The 21885-nt window shown below is 48.0% G+C and overlaps 1 protein-coding gene and 1 long non-coding RNA gene across 5 annotated transcripts in view; one reads left to right on the top strand and one right to left on the bottom strand.

Annotated features, from left to right (window-relative positions):
- The window catches only part of Rbp6 (RNA-binding protein 6), a 1068785-nt gene extending 1068000 nt beyond the window's left edge, over positions 1–785 (bottom strand). For 2 of the 3 annotated variants that reach the window (XM_050169782.3, XM_050169781.3), the window contains exons 1-2: positions 439–785; positions 323–363 (exon numbers count right to left, since the gene is read on the bottom strand). In XM_050169782.3, coding sequence (XP_050025739.1) covers positions 323–363; positions 439–506 — 109 coding nt within the window. In that variant the 5' untranslated portion in view covers positions 507–785. The remainder of the gene's footprint in view (positions 1–322; positions 364–438) is intronic. The other variant, XM_050169783.3, reaches the window with a different exon arrangement.
- Positions 1–21885, top strand: part of LOC140216684 (uncharacterized) — a 167666-nt gene that overhangs the window by 11355 nt on the left and 134426 nt on the right. The window lies entirely within an intron of this gene.

Genomic DNA, 21885 nt, shown 5'->3' on the forward strand with positions numbered 1-21885 from the left:
CACAGCTCTCGCGCGAGCGGATGAATGCGATACGGCCAAGTCAGCGCATTCGCTGCGCCGCCAGACGACGTGCTCGGCCCATTCATTCCGTAAAGGAAAAACTAGAGTAAATGTATTCACAGCGTTTGGAAGTGGTTGACACGCAGTGCCGCGTACAGTGAAGGCTGGAGGCGCGTTATGTGCTGTAGCAAGAGCGACTGGGTGTTGTTTTCCATTTAGGCATGTGCGCAAGCTCTTCCCAAAGGAGAATCTGTGCTCGCGCCCAACACCGTTCAGGCTAGCGGCGGCAGGGAGCAACTGCTGAGAGGAAAGGAGTACTCACCGGGCGCCGTCTGCCAGCTCAGGCCCCCGATGAACATCTTCCTGCAAGACAAGAAAGGGGGCGTGTAAGACCCGCGACAGAGCTGGGCGCGCGATCGCGCCGTCGCGGAAACGGACCCGGGGTCGTGGGCCGCCTCCGTGGGGCTGGCCGGGTTGGTCGGCTGACTGTCGTTTTCCATGATCATGGTCACACGGGGGCGGCGAGAAGCGCTTTCCGAGCGGGGGCTGCTACACACTACTAATCACGGGCACACTTTGGCCGAGCAGACGACAACGCCGCACACAGATGGGCGCACGACTTGAGACAACAGCACTCGCCGGCGTTGGGCTGCTTCGACGCTAAACGTAAATGACTCCTTGCTCGGCCGTACACTACGCGAACATGGCCCTCTGCGCAGGCCTCGACTGAGTACACGCACGACGCTTTTGGCTCACCCCGCCGCCGGAGCGCCGCAGCCGCGCAGAGGGCGCCGCGGGCGCCCACCGCGAAGCCCCCGGTGAGCCACACCATTGGCCCTCGGCGGTGGCCGCCACGTGACGTAATTTGCCGACGTCACACGTTGCGCATTCCCTCTCACTGCACCGGCCCTCGCCCTCGGCTGTAAATAGCAGGCGCCACGAGCCGCCTGCCGCAGCGGCGACATCCCACGGCCGGCACGGGTAGCGCTGCGCCGAAGCTGGCTCCCCGGGCGCCGTGTCGTTTTGTGCGCGTAGCGAACGATCGTCTCTCCACTTTTGTTTGCTTCCCAAATTGTTAAATTTAATTACAATGAGAAGATACTCGCTGCGGCAAGAACAAGCCTCTCCTCCTCTGTCACTCGCCTCTCACGGCGGCAACTTATTAGACGCACTACGTCGGAAGCGAATGCTTTTGAAATGAAGTTATTCGTCGCTTTAAAGGCGTGCGCGCGCCACAAAGATATAGCACGTGCAGGTCTTAGGCTGTCTCTGTGGAGCAGGAGGAGAAATGACTTAGCGGAAATGAGCTGCCTCATATCACGCCGTAAGCAGCTCGGTGGGGAAAACTTGATTTTCTGCCTTCGACGCAGGCACTAGAGAGCTATGACAACAACTCAGTGCCTGTAATAAAAAATGTATTGCGCATTGTGTGCGGTGTCCGCTCCAGAATAACGCTCAAGTGTACCCATAAAGGACCCGATGAATAACTGCCGCTCCCTCAGCTACACAGCAACCTTCGTCCCTAACGCGCCTTCGCATACACACACGAAGTGTCCCCGACATTATGACATATTTTCCTGATGAATAAGTTCGATGGACTTACCTTTATTTCGTTTCACGCATAATTTCCTTTTGGATCAAAGCAATAAAATATGTTGAGCACCCTGCTTAAGAAGTTTATTAAAATTCATGAAATGCTTCCTGATACTGACGCATGCTCGTCGTTGCCTTGGTTATGGACACTGAACGCTTGAGCACTCGCAGTAATAAAATGCTTCAACAGCTGTCGCGATGTGCTGCTGCGTAAGTTCTAAAAGCTTAATCTGGCCCGAACTGCGCTCGACGATATACCGTTTCCAAAAGAACGTGCTTCAACTCGATATGGGGATTACAAAGCTGTGCTGGTGGTCTTATCAACCACGGGACTAGACTCTCGTCGGTCGTACCCTGTGCGTGTGGAGTGTTGTGGTGTGCCATTTTTCCTTCATTTATTTTTCTTCTCTTTCTCTTTTTGGTATTTGTATATGTTTACATGATTAACAATAATTATGATTTTTACACTGGATCATTGAAACTCAAAAAGCATAGGGAAGATGTGGTGTCGTAAAATAACCACTCAAGCGTTCATGCAGGCGCATAGAATAACGAACCAACACTCGCGTAAAAGTTAAGACTTGTGCGAGTCACATTCAGTGAGATCACTTGCACGTAACGCCATTTAAGAATATAGAAGAGTCACTCGTAATTCACTTGTATTTCTAGAGAGCGCGGTCTACCACACAATACGAGGGCACTACGCAAGATTCTGTGTTTGCGTCGTACTACGCGCCAATTTTAATTTTATGGGAACTCTGCAATAGCGCTTTCGGACATGTATTTGCCTTTTATGTTGATATTTTATCTCTTTATTTTGTTTGTTTTAGGCAGCCTATCTTTGTTACGCACTGTCTCAGTCTTCTTTTTTTCTCTCCTTTGTTTGCTTTAGCCGGCCAATTTTTTATACATACTGCTTGCCTCAAAGAGAAAGAATAGCAGGCGTCACCCTTGATGCCAACCTCCCCTGTACACAGATTAATTTACATAGAGATAGAGAGAGCACTCGCCTATGGCCGTTCGGATATGCTATGCAAGTGGCACTCGGGCGGATGAGTTCGCTCCTGCCAATCTTGCTTCACTGTGAGGACAGTAACGTTGCGGTGCAGCCCACTATCAAAACAGCACAGGTTAGATTGAGGTGCTTATTTTCTTACTGGAATATTGAAGGTTAAACATGTTTTATTACATGTAAGATAATGGGCAGTTTACTGGATAAGCTTATGGAAACTGGTGACTCGTTTCCTAAACCTGATGCATCTTCGCCATTTAACGCAGAAGTTCACAGTAGATCACTGCTTTTGAGGTGCACACTTGAATATGCAACGACTTACCTACTTTCGCGCATAACTTACAGAGCTCTGCGAGCAGTTTCAGTGACTATTACCATTCCCGACTTTTATTGAAAACGGCACACTGCAGAAATTCGTCATAAATAATTTAGTTAACATAGAAGAGTTTCGTTTCTACAGCTTTCATGACCTCACAGTATGCGTTTACAGCGGGCCTTACGGCACTCCTAACGGCCGTATGTGTCCCCGCTGTATCAGTAAGGATTTCATAGTGTTTGAACCAGACGCATTTCTGGTTAACATCCCTGCCTTCTCCCTTTATTTACTCCTCCTCCTCCTCATGGTGTTTGCAAAATGCTCTTTCCCACGCGTAAATCGAGTTGTCCTGATGTTTTCCGATTCGTATCAGCAAGCAAAGCAGTCTAGCTTGACATCTAAAAAGACTGCTTCTTCTCTGCGCTAGACCGCGAATCGAAATACGAACACGCCTCGAAAGAATGTTACCTTAGCCTCTAATTTTTGACGTAAAGACTCATCAAAGTGCTTTTGTGTGTCGTTGTCCCGATAGTAAACGATGAAAAAAAAACGGAAAGTCGAAGATTCTCGCATTTTATTTCAGGCTATGGTGTTACTTGATATGCGTCATTGCCAAGGAATGATAACACCGATCTCCCAAGCATAGCAGTTTCTCCCAAGGCTCTGTCACTCCTCTATAAGAATGGTCGCGCTCAAGAAGCTCGGAAGCTTCTATCTAAATAGACGGGAACGGAGAAATGGCTTCTTTCCCTTCGACTGTGCCGAATTTAACTTTTTCTTTTAAACGAAAATGTAGGCAGCATATTTTTCAATTAGGCCCTTCATGTTTTCCCAGAAATTGTTGAATATTGCAAAATTGACGAAATAAAATAAAACAACAAAAAGTCGTATATCAAGTTTACTCTATAACTCGGCAATGAAAAAATGACATCAGAATTCTGTAAGCTGTTGGTAATATATACCGGGAAGCGGACAAAATTGCTGTATTATACACTGCTTCGAAATCTACCAATAATTTGCGCGCATGACTTTTACAGAACGGTCTTAAACATTGTAACAATTTCTCGTAACCTGGAAAGTCACATAAAAGATTTGTCCGTTATAGATGTTATAACACATGCCGTTTGCGGAACTGCGATATCTATTTTGTTACAGAGTTACGGACTTGTAAACTTAGTGTGTCAATATTTTTGTTAAATTTACCGGTATTGAGAAATTTTCTTTTTTAACATTTCAGGCTTAAAGTCCGAATTCTGCTTCCTAGAGTCACTAAAATTGAACTTTTTTTTTCTCAATCGCAGCAAACTTGATTCAAATCGGTCACGCGGTTGTCTCACGAAAGCCATTTTAGCGTTAAAAAGAACGCCCGCAGAATCCATTTCGTGACGAAGGTCGACGTTAATGCGATTCGCATGAAGGCAATTCAGGCAATCACACCGTATTGGGAACGCCGAAAGACGCATACGAGGCACGCATGCAGTCGCATTCCTCTCTCCCGCTGAATGCGACGCGCCGCCTCGTGGCTCGTCCGAACATGTTATTCCGACAAGTTTGAGTGAACACGCACGACACGGGTTCGATTCCGCTCTGCACGGGATAAACTTCTAATTATTATTTTTTTGGCGTCGTCGAAGAATGGCGCATATCCATTGGAACATGCCCTGTGACCCACGTTGGCAGACAGACAGACGGACGGACGGACGGACGGACGGACGGACGGACGGACAGACAGACAGACAGACAGACAGACAGACAGACAGACAGACAGACAGACAGACAGACAGACAGACAGACAGACAGACAGACAGACAGACAGACAGACAGGCGGACGGACGGTGCGGGACAGTGAGTGAAGTATCCTAAGAATGTTAATCGCATTAAAGGCATTTCTGCGTAGGAGCCTTTTACTTATTTATTTTTTTTTATTTACAATACCTACAGCGCCCGAACGGGTAATATTGTAAGACAGAGTACAGAAAAGCGGGAATCGGATTAAGCCGTACATACATACACAAAAAAACGTTTCCGGACACCGCGGACACTGACAGGTCAACAACTCTTCGTTACACATCTAGAGGGAAATACAAGAATAGGATACTATTATTTTTCTTAATTTGCAAACTCTGTAGGACATACGAACAGACATCAAAAACCAAAGCGAAGAAAAAGAGCAAGCTGCACCAAACGGCTGGGTGACAAAACAGTGTATTAGAAGTTGAACATCAAACGCTGCAAGTGAGTAGAGAAAGATGAGAGAGGAGCACTAACAATATGGTCTGGTAAATCCTTCCAGTCATGAACTGTTTTCGGAAATAAAGTATACTTAAAAATATTCACCCTGTACCTATATCCCCGGATTTTCATTGAGTAATCAGTTCGATGAGACACGTAAGTTGGTGGCTTAAAGTACATGTCCTTGTCAATACCGGTCATGTCCTGGAATACGTTGTAGAAAAGACACAATCTTAGATATTCCTTCCTGTTTTCAAGTGGCGCCCAACGCAGATGCTTTTCCTGAAGTCATAGTTGCCAGAAACGAAGCGGGCAGCACGTTTCTGCAAACGCTCAAGCTCATTTATCTTTTGCTTTTGTGTAAGGATCCCATGCAGAACAGCCATATTCTAAAATTGGACGGACATTAGTTAGGTATAATAGCTCTTTGAGTTCAAGAGGGGCTTGCCAGAAATTCCTTCTGCTGAAGTTGAGCGCACGGCTGGCTTTGGATGATAAGTAGTGAACGTGTGTGTCCCATGAAAGGTCATTGGCAAGCACAACTCCCACATATTTATAATCTGAAACCTCAGTCACGCATTCACCGCCTAGAATATAGCTTTTGATTTGAGGATGCCTTGATTTGGTGAACATGATTGTGTTGAATTTTGACAGATTGAGGGCCATTTTCCAATCCTGGCATCAAGAAAAAATGTAATGAACATACTTTTGCAGCAGCTTCGAATCTGCTTCACAAAGGATACTGCGGGAGACACAGCAGTCATCTACATACAACCTGATTGAGCTGGACACAAGTACTGGAAGATCATTGATATAGATTAAAAAGAGAAGCGGCCCTAATACCGACCCTTGCGGGACACTTGATAACAGTAGTGCTTGTGATGAATTCGCTCCATACAGTACTACGCACTGCTTTCGTTCGCTCAGATATGCCGTTATCCATGTCAGCAACTTAGTCGGTATGCTAAGGACAGATAACTTCTGCATTAGGAGATTATGTGATACGGAATGAAAGGCTTTACTAAAGTCTAAAAATATGCAATCCACTTGATTGCCTCTGTTTAGCGATTCGGCAATATCGTGAGGAAATTCCATTAATTGTATGTCGCATGAAAAACTACTTCCGAATCGATGTTGAGTCCTGCAAAAAGTCCTGGCTCAACTTTGTGGATGACCAGAGGTACTCGATCAAGGATCTCGGTGCCTCACCCCTTCGCAGTTCCCCTCTTAACCACCGAGCGCCGTCGAGGCGTCGTTGTGCTGTGATTCTCACCGTGCATACTTCCCTCTCGGTTTTACACCGTTGAGAGATAATCGTTGGTTTTTTGCGGGCGAACCTGAAATATGACTCTTTGTTCCACGAGTGGCTCTCATATTTGTCCTGCAAGAAGCAGCTTTCATGCTTCCTACTTTGACCGATAAACGCTGACGACTCATGCGCTGAGTTCCTTCCAGTGCTGCGACTACTCCATAAAGACCAATCGCCAGAAACTTGAAAACTTCGCTTGTGACGACGTAAAATGGTTCCGAGCTCGCTGTCCTCTCGGTCAATGGCGTTAACCAACAACCAGCTAGTTAGCATGCTGTATTTTCCCTCTCGAAGGCAACCTTGCCGGGCTAATTGCTAATTGATATTGAGACCGAGTTGACTTGAACGCACTACACGAATAACTGAGACCGACACACAGGTTTTAAGTCGGCGTGTACGCAAAATCGACACGAACAAATTAGCCCTATTGCTCCGCCTAATTCTCAGCTCTTAGAAGCGAGTCGTACAAGAGTGAGTTCTGTCGGAGATACCCAAAGCACACCACGAAGCTATCGGTGAACGCCACAATGCGTATACATATGCCTCGTATGGAGACAGCAGTATTTGTAGTGTTCAAATGGCTGCGGGGACATTGCAGGCCGCAAATGTGCCGGCCACTCAGCTCGGGAAACTCCTGAAAGAGCCACGGTACTGCAGTTCTATTGTCGAAAACATAAAATAAGAGCAAGCTTGCCCGCCATGTCTTTCTGGCGCTGGATTTCATTCGTCGTTTCCTGTATACTCGATGTAAGAGCAACGTTTCTCTGTCGATGGTGCCTGCGCACTGCGCTCTTGAACGGTTATATACACTTCCTTGATTTGGAATGGCCGAGAGCAGTTATTACGACAAAGAGAAATAACGGAACGCTAGTACCACCTAACCGCCCATTCTTTGCCGATACACGACTTGCCTCTTGCAACATCCTTAGCCAACTATGCAAGGTGTCTAACTGAAAGCAATATCTCAGATCCATGGCCGTGAACTTCGCCGCAGAAGAATGCTACAAACAGCGCGGCTGTGGCTCCTCGAGTCGTCCGCCTGTGAGGCAGTGACGAATCTTGCAGCTTGTCAGCGTCTCGAGTGTACTATATCCCTACTGTAATCCTCCTTCGGTTGTAAGACGGTCTCAGATGTATAGTTAACTGCCTTGTCTTTCCTTTATGTCTCCCATTCCTCTGTCTACAAGTAAAGTGAGTGGTGAACCAGCGTTGAACGTTATCTGTTGGTGAACCAACCACGTGGCCGCAATAGCTAAGACTGATGAGTGACCTAACTCGAACTCTTTGCCATTGATGTAGCTGTCTCTCGTGGCGGTTCCATGACGTGCCGTCGTAAAAACAGCTAAATCAGGTGCCTGCCTTCTGGTATAACTCGTCACCTACAGCGCAAACATAGACGGAGGACAAAAAGGACGACGTAGACAAGCGCTGTCTGCCAACTGATTTTTATTTTTCAGAACCAAACATATATACCCTAAAACACCAAGACAAAAGCGCCCTCTAGAAGCAACACCCGACATGAGAATGCATTCAGAATTTTACCTAAGATGAACGAGAGCGCATGTGCGATCTCAGGAAACCCAGTTCTTTTTCTGTTAGTGCGATAGATGGCTTACTAACCGAGTCGTCATCGGCAATCGCTGCTGCTTCAATGATAATTCTAGTGGTTTCATTGGGATGCCTAGCCAAGATGGTCGTCTCCTCAAAAATTGGGACGCAGCCGCATTGTGCGCAGTGAACCCCCAGGAAGCCTTCCCGCCCTTTGCGAACTTACAAGAACAATAAAGGTTACAAGGTTACAAGGTTACAAGAACACAGCAATAAAGTTCGCAAAGGGCGGGAAGGCTTCCTGGGGGTTCACTGCGCACAATGCGGCTGCGTCCCAATTTTTGAGGAGACGACCATCTTGGCTAGGCATCCCAATGAAACCACTAGAATTATCATTGAAGCAGCAGCGATTGCCGATGACGACTCGGTTAGTAAGCCATCTATCGCACTAACAGAAAAAGAACTGGGTTTCCTGAGATCGCACATGCGCTCTCGTTCATCTTAGGTAAAATTCTGAATGCATTCTCATGTCGGGTGTTGCTTCTAGAGGGCGCTTTTGTCTTGGTGTTTTAGGGTATATATGTTTGGTTCTGAAAAATAAAAATCAGTTGGCAGACAGCGCTTGTCTACGTCGTCCTTTTTGTCCTCCGTCTATGTTTGCGCTGTAGGTGACGAGTTATACCATGGAATTCCAACTAGCCCGTAGTCAGACCTTGCCTGCCTTCTGCTTGGAAATCAGGGATCGAAACTCGAATTGTACGGTTTCTGTAACGACCCCCCCCCCCCCCCTTCTGTGATCGGGCGTACTGGTGCCCCCTTTGATGGAATGCTCTGCCGTTGATTAACTCTGTCAGTGACGAAGCGCCTTCTCAAAACAGATTCACGAGGTGTATCCATGTAGCACCGCTAAAGCGAGTGTCTTCCTCCGGCTAAGTAATCAAAAATTGAAACTGAAACTCGCGGTTCTACAGTCCACATGAGACCAGGGCCGATCGCCAAGGGTGCGTTTAGGAGTCGAGTGTAAGATGTGCAGAAACCTTCTGTCACTTTAGTGCGTCTCTCGACGTCAGTAGGTACCTCACTCAGCGTATGCTCCTCCGTCTAGGAAGGCATCCTCCCATTCGCTCGACTGCACCGCTTGCGCGCATGCGGCGCTGCGAAGAGAGATCTGCTGCTTAGAGAACTAGATCTCAGAGAACTTGGAGATCTGCACTAGCGGAATCCACAGTGAGGCGAGACCGATTGTAAGTTGCCTTAACATTGGACACAGCATACGCGAACAACGTCATTGCACCGAACGCACCCATATAGCAACGAAAGGGGGAGAAAGAAAACAACGCCCCGGCGTGTCGCCCGAGGATGTGCAGACACGCGACAATGACGAGTGTGTGCGCACTGGTCGCGGGGAGTGCAGCGCGGCACGAGTGAACCGACAACGGCGCAGCTGCGAATCGGCTGGGCCCTTTGTTGTGTCATCGCCGACACAAGGGGAACACGCAGAACAGTCGCGTTCATTAGAGATAAACAACTTCGCGTCTTCTCCCAGCGCCACCTGCCGATGGGAAACGGCTCCGTGCGAGTGAGCCGCAAGCTTCCCTCCTGCAGCGCGGCCTCTTTCGAAGCAGCCCCGCGGAGGGCAGGGCACCGGTTGGTCGCTGCACGCTGGTCGAATGGCGCATACTGTGCGCCTCACAGGCGCTTCGGCTCGCCGTTGGAAGCACGCTGTGCTTGGACACATCGCCTCGAGCTGGAGATCTCTCTTGGAGCTAATGTTTATTCGCCCCTTTTCCCTGTGCTATTCCGCCTAAGAACAACTGGCAATGGGAAATTTCATCTTCAATAGCGCATTTCTTTGTCTGCGAAAGGTTGCGAATGACTGATGCGCCGTAGAAAGCAAACACTGTAGGGGATTGTCAAAAGCCGTCCCGACAGCAGTATCGCTTGCAGAAAGCTCAACTAGGGAAGTGGTACATTTCCAGCATTTTTTTGTGCTTATTCGAGGGTGTTTCGATTTCCCCTGAAGCTCTGGAAATGCTGTCTCGTGATCATATTCGACATCCACGCGTCTGCATTCGCACAGTTCTGGTCGAGGCGGCGACCTCGCCTTGCACACACAGTAGTACTCACCTTGTCACGCACTACGTTGTCCACACGGTCACTTAAGAAAGCCACAAGATGACTGTATGTATGAGGTTTTACTGTCATATCTGCCACATTCCTAAGATGGAACTTTTGTTCGCGCTGCAAGACGCAATAGTGTGACTCTTTAGACACACATCACACGCGCGCCACAATTTCCTCCTACTTCACGAAAGAGGAAAGCAAATTCGTGGATTCCAGGTCTTACGGGAACCGATGCAAGCGAAGCTTTGTATGCTGTTTACTTTGACGTGGCAGAAGTGCTAAGCTTTAGTTGAGTTATGGGGCAGTGCATAATGCAATTAATTTTATAATTCTGTCTGTACAATGTATGCACACATTCGCGCTCTGCATCACGTTTCGCTGCGTGGCGAAGACGCTCCTGTTCAGGCTTCTTTTGTGCCTGGGTGTCCTCCACGCTGAGTGCATGCTATTGAGCCATTTTGCTGGCCCGTTTACGTGCTCCTTCTGCATATGTGGCCAGCACGCTTTTGAGCATCCAGCTCCAAGCGCTCTCGTCAGGCTATGGACGATTGTAATGCTTACACTATTACAGCCCAGCACGCGACCTCCACATCCCAGCACCTGCATTTTATTGCGATAGGAATTATATGGACACTGCAGGACAATTTATGCCGTCGCCGTGAGGTTGTGCATGAAAGAAACCGTGCGAGGGTGAGCCGGCGAACGCGGTTCAACGTCGCGTGCGCGAGCGAGGAACGCGGCCCGGATGCGTGCCTGTGGCGCACGAGCAGGAGGTCAAGCGAGGCGCGTTCTTTTCCGGCGGCATCTAGGGCGCCTCCTCCTCGCCAGCCATTCCGCACAGAGTGCAGACAACCGCGGCGTCTACTGCGGCGTTAGCCACGCGAACCAAGGAGGACGACGCCTTTGGCGGACGCCGTAGGGCCGTGTTGCCGGCGCTTCTTGAAAGCGATCTGCGAGTGCCGATAGCTTCGTATGCGCTGTGCGTTCGACGTTTCCTTCGTGTTTAAACGCGAGATGCATGAAGGTCAATTTACTTGCGGCTGCCGCGATTGCCCCCTCCAGAACTTTCACAGCGAGTTTCAGCGCTCATCGAGCGAGATGTGCTCATGTTTACGTGTGCGCGCGTGGCACCGAGCTGTTTAATTTAGTTAAAACATGTTGGCGGGCTAGTTGGTTTGAATCCATGATAAAACGTGTAAGCGCGACTGAACAAGGACGTAGAAAGAAGCAGACACACAAAGACAGCACTGTCTCTGTATGTCTGTTTCTTTCTACGTGCTCGTTGAGACACGCCTACACATTCTATCATTGTTAATTTAGTTAATAAGTGAATGCTTACAAGTTTATACCACCGATAAAACTACTGTCCTTACTTTTTATCCCATAGGAAAGCAAGCACAGCACGTGCCATGCGCACAAACTGTACAAGTTCTGCTTAAGGCGGCACTAGAGAAAAGCTTTTTCGAGCTGTGTCAGTGATCTAGAGTACCAATCAATAAAGCCACCGTTCAAAAGAGGCAGCATGGCGGGCCAGTAAATGCGTTAGAATGAAAGACTGGTGGCGACGCAGCCTTAACGTTCCCGCACTATCTCACCGTGACGTCATACTCTGATCACGTCTGCGCTGGTCTAGTTAACTTTTTATCGCTAAATATTGTTACGGCGCATTCGGACAGGACCATGCGCGCAAGAGGGAGACGAAGAGGTAGGCTGCCTCCTGGGGCTGTGACATTTGCGCCAGCCTGCGTGAATACCCCGAACTTTTCCCCATGTAAATAGTTGTACATACATTTGTCCATCGGGCTTCCTCATCGTAACAATATAGGCCACATTGCATTATAAAAAAAGTCAAAGTGTGACCTTAATACGCTTCGAGAACTTGTACTGATCCACAACGTCCAAAAATAGAAAAAGCTAATTGGCAACACTGACGCACCGGCACTGCGTGAAACTTGAAAAATTCAACATTCCCTCAAGTAAGAATCAACGTATTCCCCCGAAATTACTCGTCGTGGTTGCTTGGTGGCTACGGTGCTGGGCTGCTAAGCACGGGCCGCGGAATCGAATCCCGGCCACTGCGGCCGCATTTCTATGGGAGTGAAATGCGGAAACACCCGTGCACTCAGATTTAGGTGGCCGTAAAAAAAAAAAAAAAAAAAAAAAAGAACGACAAAAAAACGAGATGGTTCGAATTTCCAGAGTTCCCCACTACGGTCTGCCTTATAATAATATCGCAGTTTTGGCATGTAAAACCCCATAATATTTTTTCCACGAAATCGACAAAAATGCAGTTCTAGAGGAAAGCTTCGTCAGTTGAAACTGAGTGAGCGTTTCTCTTCAGCGTCCCTATAAAACTTCGCGCTTCGGGAGGACTGGGTGTCCCTTCCAACACCATTCCGGAATCTCGGGCTCCCATTCCATTCCGGGTGTTTGAAAATGTGGAATCATTCCGGAATCTACTCAACTCCGGAGTCGCCGCTCCGCAACTGTGGTCTCTACCTTGTCACGATAATGAATGCAATGAGACGGGACACAAGCGCAGGAAACTTGACCGGCGCAGTGTTTCGCCGGCGCAACTTATAAGGATTCAACCGCACCAACATCTATCCTTACTTTTCATCCTTGGCTGTCTTTCTCTTATAGTACAGGATGACGGCTTAACTTATACAGCACAATTAATCGAGATATTTGCGGTATAAAAAATTAGTAACGGTAACGCGAGGGTAGTCCTTGTGGCACGTAGACTGGTAGTTCCGTTCTAGTTACAATGTATGTAAGGTTTAACGCAGTCCACAGTTTTCTTTTTTCCTGCGGAGAATTCGGTTCATTGGTTTTGGTCTTGAGTTTCATCCAAAATTTCGTGTTTTTCCAGTGAATATATATTTTTCAAATGAGACTGGCCTTTTTCCGGGGATAATTGAACGGCTCGACCTCGTCACCCTTTTATTATTCTTTTCTTGAATATCGGGCTACATTGCTAAAACGGGCTTTGCGACTTCAGATCCTGCTCTTGAACCCTTCAATCCAATACGTCGAATAAAAACGTTGTGGAGAAGCAGCTTAGCAAAGGCACAACGGCATACTACAATGTAACCACGTAGCAATTACGCTAAGTTAATTTGATGTTCCGACACGAAGAGAACGAGACTTTATCAGTAACATTAAGCCGGTACAGAGCTCCAACGAATAAAAGAGAACCAATGACTACGTAGATGACGACCACCGTTGGCATCTGGAACGCTTTGACTGCGGTAGTCCCTCAGACTCTTCGTGACTGCTTTCACCGCTTGTATGGCGTCCCTGCGGATCCTCCCATGCACTCAGCGCTGACTCTCTTCCTCTTTCTATTCCTCTCTCCTTTAGTCCCAGTCCACGGTAGCAAACCGGACGCATGTCCGGTTGACCTCCCTGCCTTTCATCTCCCTGCTTTCTCTCTCTCCCACTGCCCTTGTGTATATACAGCACTCAACAGCTTTAAACTTCCTTGGTCACTTAGTTTGATTCAGAAGTCATATGACGCCCCCTGATATTTTATATTAAAAATAAACCTCTTTCTTCTTTGTCCTTGAGGCAAACAAAAAGGCAAAAGAAAACGAGACAGGTCCTGGTCTAACGCTGGTCGAGTCAAGCAGAAAGTTTTACGTATTGCGGTCAGTGCGCAGAACAAACATTAAGGGCCGAAGGTTTGCGGCCCTTAAAAGCCGTGCAGAAACGAAAAAGACAGAACTGCCCACAAAGACAGCGCGACAACATGTCAATGCTGGCAGAACACGCGAGAGAACACGTGACTGAAGATCTCCGCAGGAATATTGCAATTCGCTGCTCCGCTGCAAACTGGGTGCGTGGTTGGCACGCAGATTCTTAAGGGTCGTTTGTCACCCATCGCGGTGGCTTGGCGGCTGCGTTGCGCTGCTAATCACGGGACCGAATCCCCGCAGCGGCGGTCGCATTCCGAGATGCGAGGACGCCCGTGCATTGGAGGCACGTTCCCCTGGTGGTCAACATCAATCCGGTGTCCTCCAGCATAAGCCTCGCAATCAAATCGGGCTTTTGTGACGTCAAACCCCAGAAATCGGTTGAAATCTTTTGTCGCGATGCCTTCGTCGGCTATTAATAAGTGACGAATTCTACTGACAGGTTCTTGCACAACGATTAACCAGCTTCTCATAACCTAAAAACTGGTGTCATCTTGAAAATTTGCTCTAAGTCGATACGCCTTGCTAAATCCCTTGCTACAATTAATAAATAACAAAATGTGCCCTGAAGTAATTTGTTTATGACCTAATTAGTAATATTTCAAATAACTACTCGGTCATGCCTTTCGATTTCTCGTGCGTGTAATTCCGTCTCTTTGAGTAACCCTGATCAAGGACTAAAATAATGCTCTCTGTCACAGATGATTGTTTTTAAACTTCTCTATAGTTAAAAAAGGCACCTGGTATAACAGAAGTACCACAAGACAAGGAAGAAGGTCAAGCAGAGGCGTGCTAAGAATTTGTAGCATTTCATTCTTGTGGCATTTTGCTTGCTAGTGTATATTGCAGCTTGTTATGACAGTTAAAACACGTTAGCGGGCTAGCTGGTTAGAATCCATGATGGAGTGTATAAGCGCGACTGAACGAAGACGCAGAAAGAAACAGGTACACACAGACTCAGAATCTCAATCACTGTTTCTCTCAAAATAAATTTTTTTTTCCTTTTCCGCTTACGCCTACATTGGTAACGTTCCGCTCAATCAAGACTTACTCTTAAAGCTTTCCAGGCTGATTATTTCTTACAAATTAAAACGTGCTATGAACTAGGATTAATGAATACTTCGGATATATTTATATTAGCTGTTATCTTAAAAACGCCTTGCGAAAAGCCAGTTTGTGTGTGTTTGGTCTTTTAAGCATAATTGGCTTATCAGCTACGTTTTATTCCAGTCTATCATAGCACACCGCTTTCGTGGGCCTTCATGGTTGCCAAAATTTTGCCATATACCAATTTTTCTCTGAGTTATGTGTGTTGGCGTGGGAGGTAAATTTGACACTTTTGGAGAAATATGTTGAATCAAAAATTACGAAACATTTTTTCCGCAGTTTTAAACCAGTAGATAACATTAAAATTGTCTCCCTAATAAGTGATACTAACAATAAAAAAGTGATTCTCTAAAATAAATATTTTCTGCAGAATGGCTTCTGTCATACCTTGAAGACAAATTGTAGGGCCTAAATGTCACGAAACGGCACAGTCGGTTATGGGAAACAACGCTAGTTAAGAGCGCTGCCGAATACTCACCGCCAGTTGGCACCCGAAGCACCGGCGAATGCGCCACCGTTCTGCGCTACTCAGAGCGGGAGTCGAGCCCGCGACCTCGTGCTCAGTAGTTACCGCCTCAAGCAAAGTAGAATTTCTCAACGCAAGTAGTCAGAAAACTGAAAAAAAAAAGAAATGCTCAGTATAAGGGAGGTGAACAAAAGCGCAGCGTCAGCGATCGGCTGAAGGTTATTTTTCGATGGTGCACACATGTACCAGGATACCTCCACCCTCTGTGATTCGTGCTTGGGCTGTTCGGACCTACAGAATGATCCATCACATTTGGATGTTAGTTCTTTTTGGCTCGCCCCCTCCACCCCCACCGCTGTTCATGGAGCTGGCTTTTAGGAGTTGCGTGCCAAATACGGAAGAGCGTCACAGGAGATGAGGCAGACACGTCGGCATCAGTGGCGTCGGTCTTTGCTCTTCCCTTTCCTCTTTCGCTCAAGTGAAGCCGCGGTTAGGGCCGCGAGCACCAGCCATCCGTCTACCTTCCCTGATGATCCCTTCGCGCTGCCAATCCCGTTGGAAAGGAGTAGCACAAAGGGTGGCTTAAGGCAGTCTGGGCTGGAGGGGGGTCATATTGACAGTGAGCGAACAATAAACGGATCACAAAAGCCCAGGGCGAAAGGTAGAAGCGAGCAAATACAACTTGGGGAAAGAAGACACACCATTACATCGTCCGACCAGAAGAGAAAGAATCGTTCTCGGAAAAAAAGAAAAAACCAAGAGCGGCCGAGGGAGCGAAGTAATGAGTGGATGACACGACGCGACCTAAAAGCGGCGCAGAGGGAGAGGGGGCGAACCGGCGCATAATCAAAGTCGTGACTAGGAGCCATTAAGGGCGGACACGGGCCCCGCTCGAGGCGGGCGAAGAAGCCGAGATGTGTCCCGCCGGAGGCAAAAACAAACAAGCGCTGCTGCGAAGGAGTGGCGAGCGCGCGCCGACTCGAACCCGCGGGAGCGTTTTACTTCGCGTCGAAAGAGCGGGCGCTCGCGTTCATTGAAGAAATGCGCCGAGACGCGCGAGCAGTTCGGTGCTTGATGAGCCCGTGTGCAGCTAGGCACGAGGATGCTTTCTCGAGCGTCGAGACGTGCGGCGCCCTCGTGGCATTCTTTCCTTGACAGCCACGTGACCGATCCGCCACCTACAGAACTGTCCAACAGAGCTGGCCTACAATGCTCGAAATTAGGGCCGTAGGTATACTGACTAAACGAGAAAAAGTCCAATGTCGTTCTGTTAAAGCTTACTATTGTGGAAAATGGTAAGCACTACTTCCATCTATGATATTTGCTTATTATGCACTGATTTCCTACAGAGCAGCACAGAAAGCCCCTTGTCGGGGCACAAATATCGCATGCATTGTTTCTTTTCCAATCGAGCAGTGCTTCTACTCCAGCTGTGTGCAAGACAACGTATCACAAGTTTCACTTCCGTTTTGCATAAAACCTAAAAAGTAGATTGCCGAAAAATACTAAAGTATAATTTAAGGACGCACACCCGGATTGGCAACCGCTCCTGGAGTAAAAGGAATTAGAAGGAAGAATTATATCATTAAAGTGTTTCAATTCGGGGTTGACAAGGGCTCACGTAATCTCAATCCAGTTAAATTTATTGATCAATATACCAAATTTTCGCACACAATATAATACTGAAAAGGATACCAAAATGACGTGCCTTCGATGTACAAACGTTAATAAACAGAAAATAAAGAGAATGTGGCAAGCAAAGGGATTTTCTGAGCGTGAAAGGAGCCCGCAAATACATGCAAGATAGATTGCCGCACGACTGGATGCTCGAAGCATGTTCCCTATGTTCGCGGGCTTCTTTCAAGCTCGGAAAAACACTTTTATGTAGCACGTATTGAGAAACAGAAAGCTGTATCTGGAGTTTTTTCATTTTGCTCTAAAATTTCATCTACTTATCACTTTATTATAATATTTGACAAGTTGATCAATTAAGACTAATTATGTAATAAGGTGGAATGAAAAAATAATCTGAGTATATCTAAGCGGCAGCAAATAATATTAGCGTGCTTCTGTGCAGCTACGTTGAATTTGCATATTTTACAATCTGGGTGCAGAATAGTTGGTACAGCCTATATATATATATATATATATGTGTGTGTGTGTGTGTGTGTGTGTGTGTGTGTGTGTGTGTGTGTGTGTGTGTGTGTGTGTGTGTGTGTGTGTGTGTGTGTGTGTGTGAACGAGAAGGCATGAAACCGAGGGTTTGATTTTTATTAGTCATATCATAAGAAGCCAACAAACAAAGACATCAAGGATTTCATAGGAGAACTTACTTGTACTTAGTAATTCAGTTAGAAAAATGCTAAATAAATGGAAATGAAAATGCGTAAAAAAAATTCACCAACGATTACAATAGTCCCTAATGCGAAATCTGAGCGCAGCTCTAAGGTGTTTTCGTTTGGCGATATATTGGCGGATATATTGGATATATTGGTCCACCAAGATCGGTGGACAATCTGTCGCGTGCAGTACGATGCGAACGGAGCGAAGTGTGGCGCGTCTGGCTCGCTAATCGGGAGACCACGAGAGGCAGCGCGCGAGTTACGCGTGGGCGCGATTCACAGCCGCCACTGTAGACAGACCTCCGCTCTGGTGCCATATCGTACAGACTCTGGAGCCATGTCGTAGCTATTGTCGCATCACAGTCCGTCTTGCGGGGAACCACGCTTTTACTTTCACGCTTGACGTGATAGCTCTGCGGAAACCCACGAGGTGGAGACGAAGTAAACAATTAAGGGAAATGAAACATCCACTCAATCGTAGCAATTGCTACGAAGGAAACCCATACGGGTTCCCCGAAACAAAAGCCTCGCAGTTGAAGAAAAATTCGTCCGCTCTTGTCGTTTCATCGACGACGAGAGCGGCCCTTCGTCGTGCCACCTGCAGTGTCAGCGGCGACAACGCTCTAGGGAGAGCGTCACATCGAGCCTTACCCGTGGCCGCTCGCCCCTTGCAGGATCAGTGATCCCCATCAGGAGTACGAGCGTAGCCCTCCCCACTAGACGGCCATCCGCTTCCTTCCTCGGCGGTGAGATCGCCCACGCTGCTGCGGATGCCTATAGGCAACTCCTCCGCTTTCCGCCTCGTGGTTCCGCTGCACCCTCCTCGCGCGCTGTCGCCTTTCATTCATATCCTGCTGCGTTCCGCGTTCGCTTTCATTCTTCGCGGCGCTCGTTCGCTCGGTTAGGCCGACGCCGTCGGACAACGCCGACGCTCGCCGCACGAACGGGCATTGGAAGGGGTGCGTAAGTGGGTTGCAGGTGGGGCACGAACGCACGTCTTCGCATTACGCGCGCGGCGATGCTCTTACCAATTGAGCTACCGCAGTGCGCTGTTGTTGAATTCTTGAGATATATATATATATACACCACGTGACCTGCTTCCCGCATGTCACATACAGACGCTCTTTTCCATTTTGACACTCCGAGCTAACGCATAAAAAACAAGGGGTACAAGCAACTTACTGCATGCGAAGCATATAATGCGGATGGCTTGCTTTTGAAGGATTAGAAAAAAATGACTTGTTGATATTGAAGGTTCCGTCCCAATATTCAATAAAATAATAACTTGGTTGCGAATAAAAAGTGACAAGTGCTTGTGTATTAACAAGCGTGGACAGCGAGGTATGGCGTTGTGCTTCTCGGACGGCTGTTGTACAGCCGTGCGGCATGCTGGCGCGAGGCAGCATACGCACTCGTGCAGGAGGAACAGCTTGGCGTGATGACGCAGCTGCTGCAGCGCGTGCCGATGGGCGAACGCTCGTGCCAGCAGAGAAAGGCGGAGCACGCTGTCCGCCGCCGACTAGCAGACGCGTCCACTTTGCTCGGTCGTTTTTGAAATCGAACCCACTCCGAGTTGCTGGAGACCCTCCGTGCCCGACATACGTCGTCGACAGCGCGACAATGCTGACGCAAACAGCGACGGCGTAAGAGCGCGTCTTGGTTAAGAGTGCAGGCATGCATTTCTTGGATTGGCGACTATGGCGTCATCTATAATAAAGGGCGTCATCGATCGCCAGTTTGCCAAACACCACAAGTCGCACTTTTCGGCTTAAGATTAATAAAATTCTCGAGTTTTACGAGCCGAAATCACGATTTCTTTATGAGGCACGTCGTAGTGGGGGACTCCGGAATAATTTGCACCACCAAGGGTTCTTCAACATGCACCCAAATCTAAGTGCACCGGTGTTCACGCATTTCGCCCCCAAGGAGGCCGGGATACAACCAAGGAAGGAGGGCTGCGCGCCAGCGCCCCGGCGGCGCCGTTCGGGAGAATGGCAATCGCCGGCGTTCGGCGCCAAGCGGTTGTGCAACTCTCACGCGTTACTACAGTGTTTGTTTGTTATTGCTGCTGCCAGAAACAAACACACACAATAACGTACCGATTTCGCTCCCATGAGAATCCATGCTATGCTGAAATATTCGGAGTGAGGATGCGATGCCTACTTATAATGCCCTATATTCGATGCATTCCACCTTTAGTTTTCACTTGCATTCTTTTTGTTTTCATTTCACCTGAAGGCGCTCCTTAGGTGCCTCATCTGTTGTCGCGCACCATTTACGCTCGACGGACAACAGCGAGTGTGGGCTGAAACCAGGCAGCGCCCCAGAACCACGTTTTGGTATGTCCCTCAGACGTGGTCCTTGGTGCGTTGCGCATATACAGCATCGCATCGGAGGGGGCGAGGTCCAACCCAAGCGCCCCCTTCTTATAGTCTGCAAACCATAGCTTATGCAGGTTGCCTATTTTGATGCCGAAGCCACTGCGACTGTCACGAACATAGGTTTGCCCTTCATATTGTAATATCATTGCAGAATTGAAGTTAGGGAGCACATGAATTAAAGGTACACTAAAGTAAAATATTAAATCAAATCGAATGTTTATTTCTACCACGTACATTACAGATGGAGGACGAGTTTCTACGACAGCATTAAGTCGAGCTAAATTCAGAAATCAGGCTTCTGTAATTACGAACCCGTCATTCGATGCACGAACGGAGCTTTTACGAATGGCGGAAGGTCGTCGTGGCGCCGCCTGTCGGAGGCTACGGGGCACTTCCTGTTGCTCGCTCACAGAGAGCGTCTTGAAGAGAGGTCACGTTGAGATCACGTCAATTCGTTCCTTTAGTGTCCCTTCATGTAATCGGCATGAAATCCCGCACCTGTCGTCAGGCGGCACCAGGTACACTGCAGCGGGTGATGCCTGAAAGGCATATGTTACCACTTCACATAGCCGGACTGTTTTCGATGCCAGGCGGCAGTTTCGAATGGATTGATCCTCAACTAAAACGCGTCACGTTCTTCTTCTTGTACGTTGCCACTCCCGCACTATGCTTGTCGCTTCTTGTGTTCCTCGAAGCTGGTGATCCGCTCACTGGTCTAAAGGCACGCCACGTGGCGCTCTCGGCGTTCATGGCGACGCAAGCGCAGCGGCCATTCACACGCAGCGTCGGAAAACAGCACAAATGGCACTGCGAGGCGAAACAGGCAAGAGGAAGACTTGGCAGGCATGTAGTCGGATGGTGCGTGAGCACAGATATATTCACCGCAGAAAACCAGTAAACTTACACACGCAACGTGTTTTACGTTGTACAATGAACAAATGAATTCTGGGGTTTTCCATGCCAAAACCTCGATATGATTATGAGGCACGCCATAGTTGGGGACCCCGGAATAATTTTGGCCACCAGGGGACCTTTAACGTGCCCCCAATGCACGGGGCACAGGCGTTCTTGCATTTAGTTGTACAATCGACAAGTTATTACACATGCCAGAAGCACACGATAAAGGCCAGGACATTGTGTTCCAGCGGGGCCCAGCAATAGTGGCATTTTCATAAATTAATTAGCCGTCCTTATGGTGACCCAGATTTATTACTTAAAGCGTGACGCCGCAGTATTACTTCGCTCTGTGATCCCAAGCGCCTATACATGCGGCCTTAGTATGACATTGACCAACATCAGGATTGTGTCTTCACGTCAGAACCAGCCATAATTCTTGGCATTTTTCTACGACAAAATTGAATTTATGATTGCTTGGTTGGTGGATTAAAGTCTCTTCTTGAGCTGTAAGTCAGGGTTTCATGTCGCTGGCCTTTACATGAGAAAAGAAGGTTTCCCCAAAAAGATGAGATGTGGCGTCGAGTGCAATGCACTTGCCGGTATAGGCCGCGATCGAGGACGACGTGAAAAAGAGGATTCGATCATGAAACCATCCATTGCTTCCACTTCTCAGATTAAGCTACGCCAGGGAAATTGCATGGTGGTGTAGTGGTTGTCCTGCGAGCAATACCTGCTGCCCTGTTCGGCTCAATTCCCGCCACAATTAAGCCTTCATGTACCTTCACCGCGCCGCATCCTTTGTTAGAGTTCATACGTGATGCCATCAAGATCGTCAGCAATATAGCGAATGTTAAGGAGGTCAC

This window comes from Dermacentor andersoni, chromosome 3 (genome assembly GCF_023375885.2).
Source record: "Dermacentor andersoni chromosome 3, qqDerAnde1_hic_scaffold, whole genome shotgun sequence".
Lineage (NCBI taxonomy): Eukaryota > Metazoa > Arthropoda > Arachnida > Ixodida > Ixodidae > Dermacentor > Dermacentor andersoni.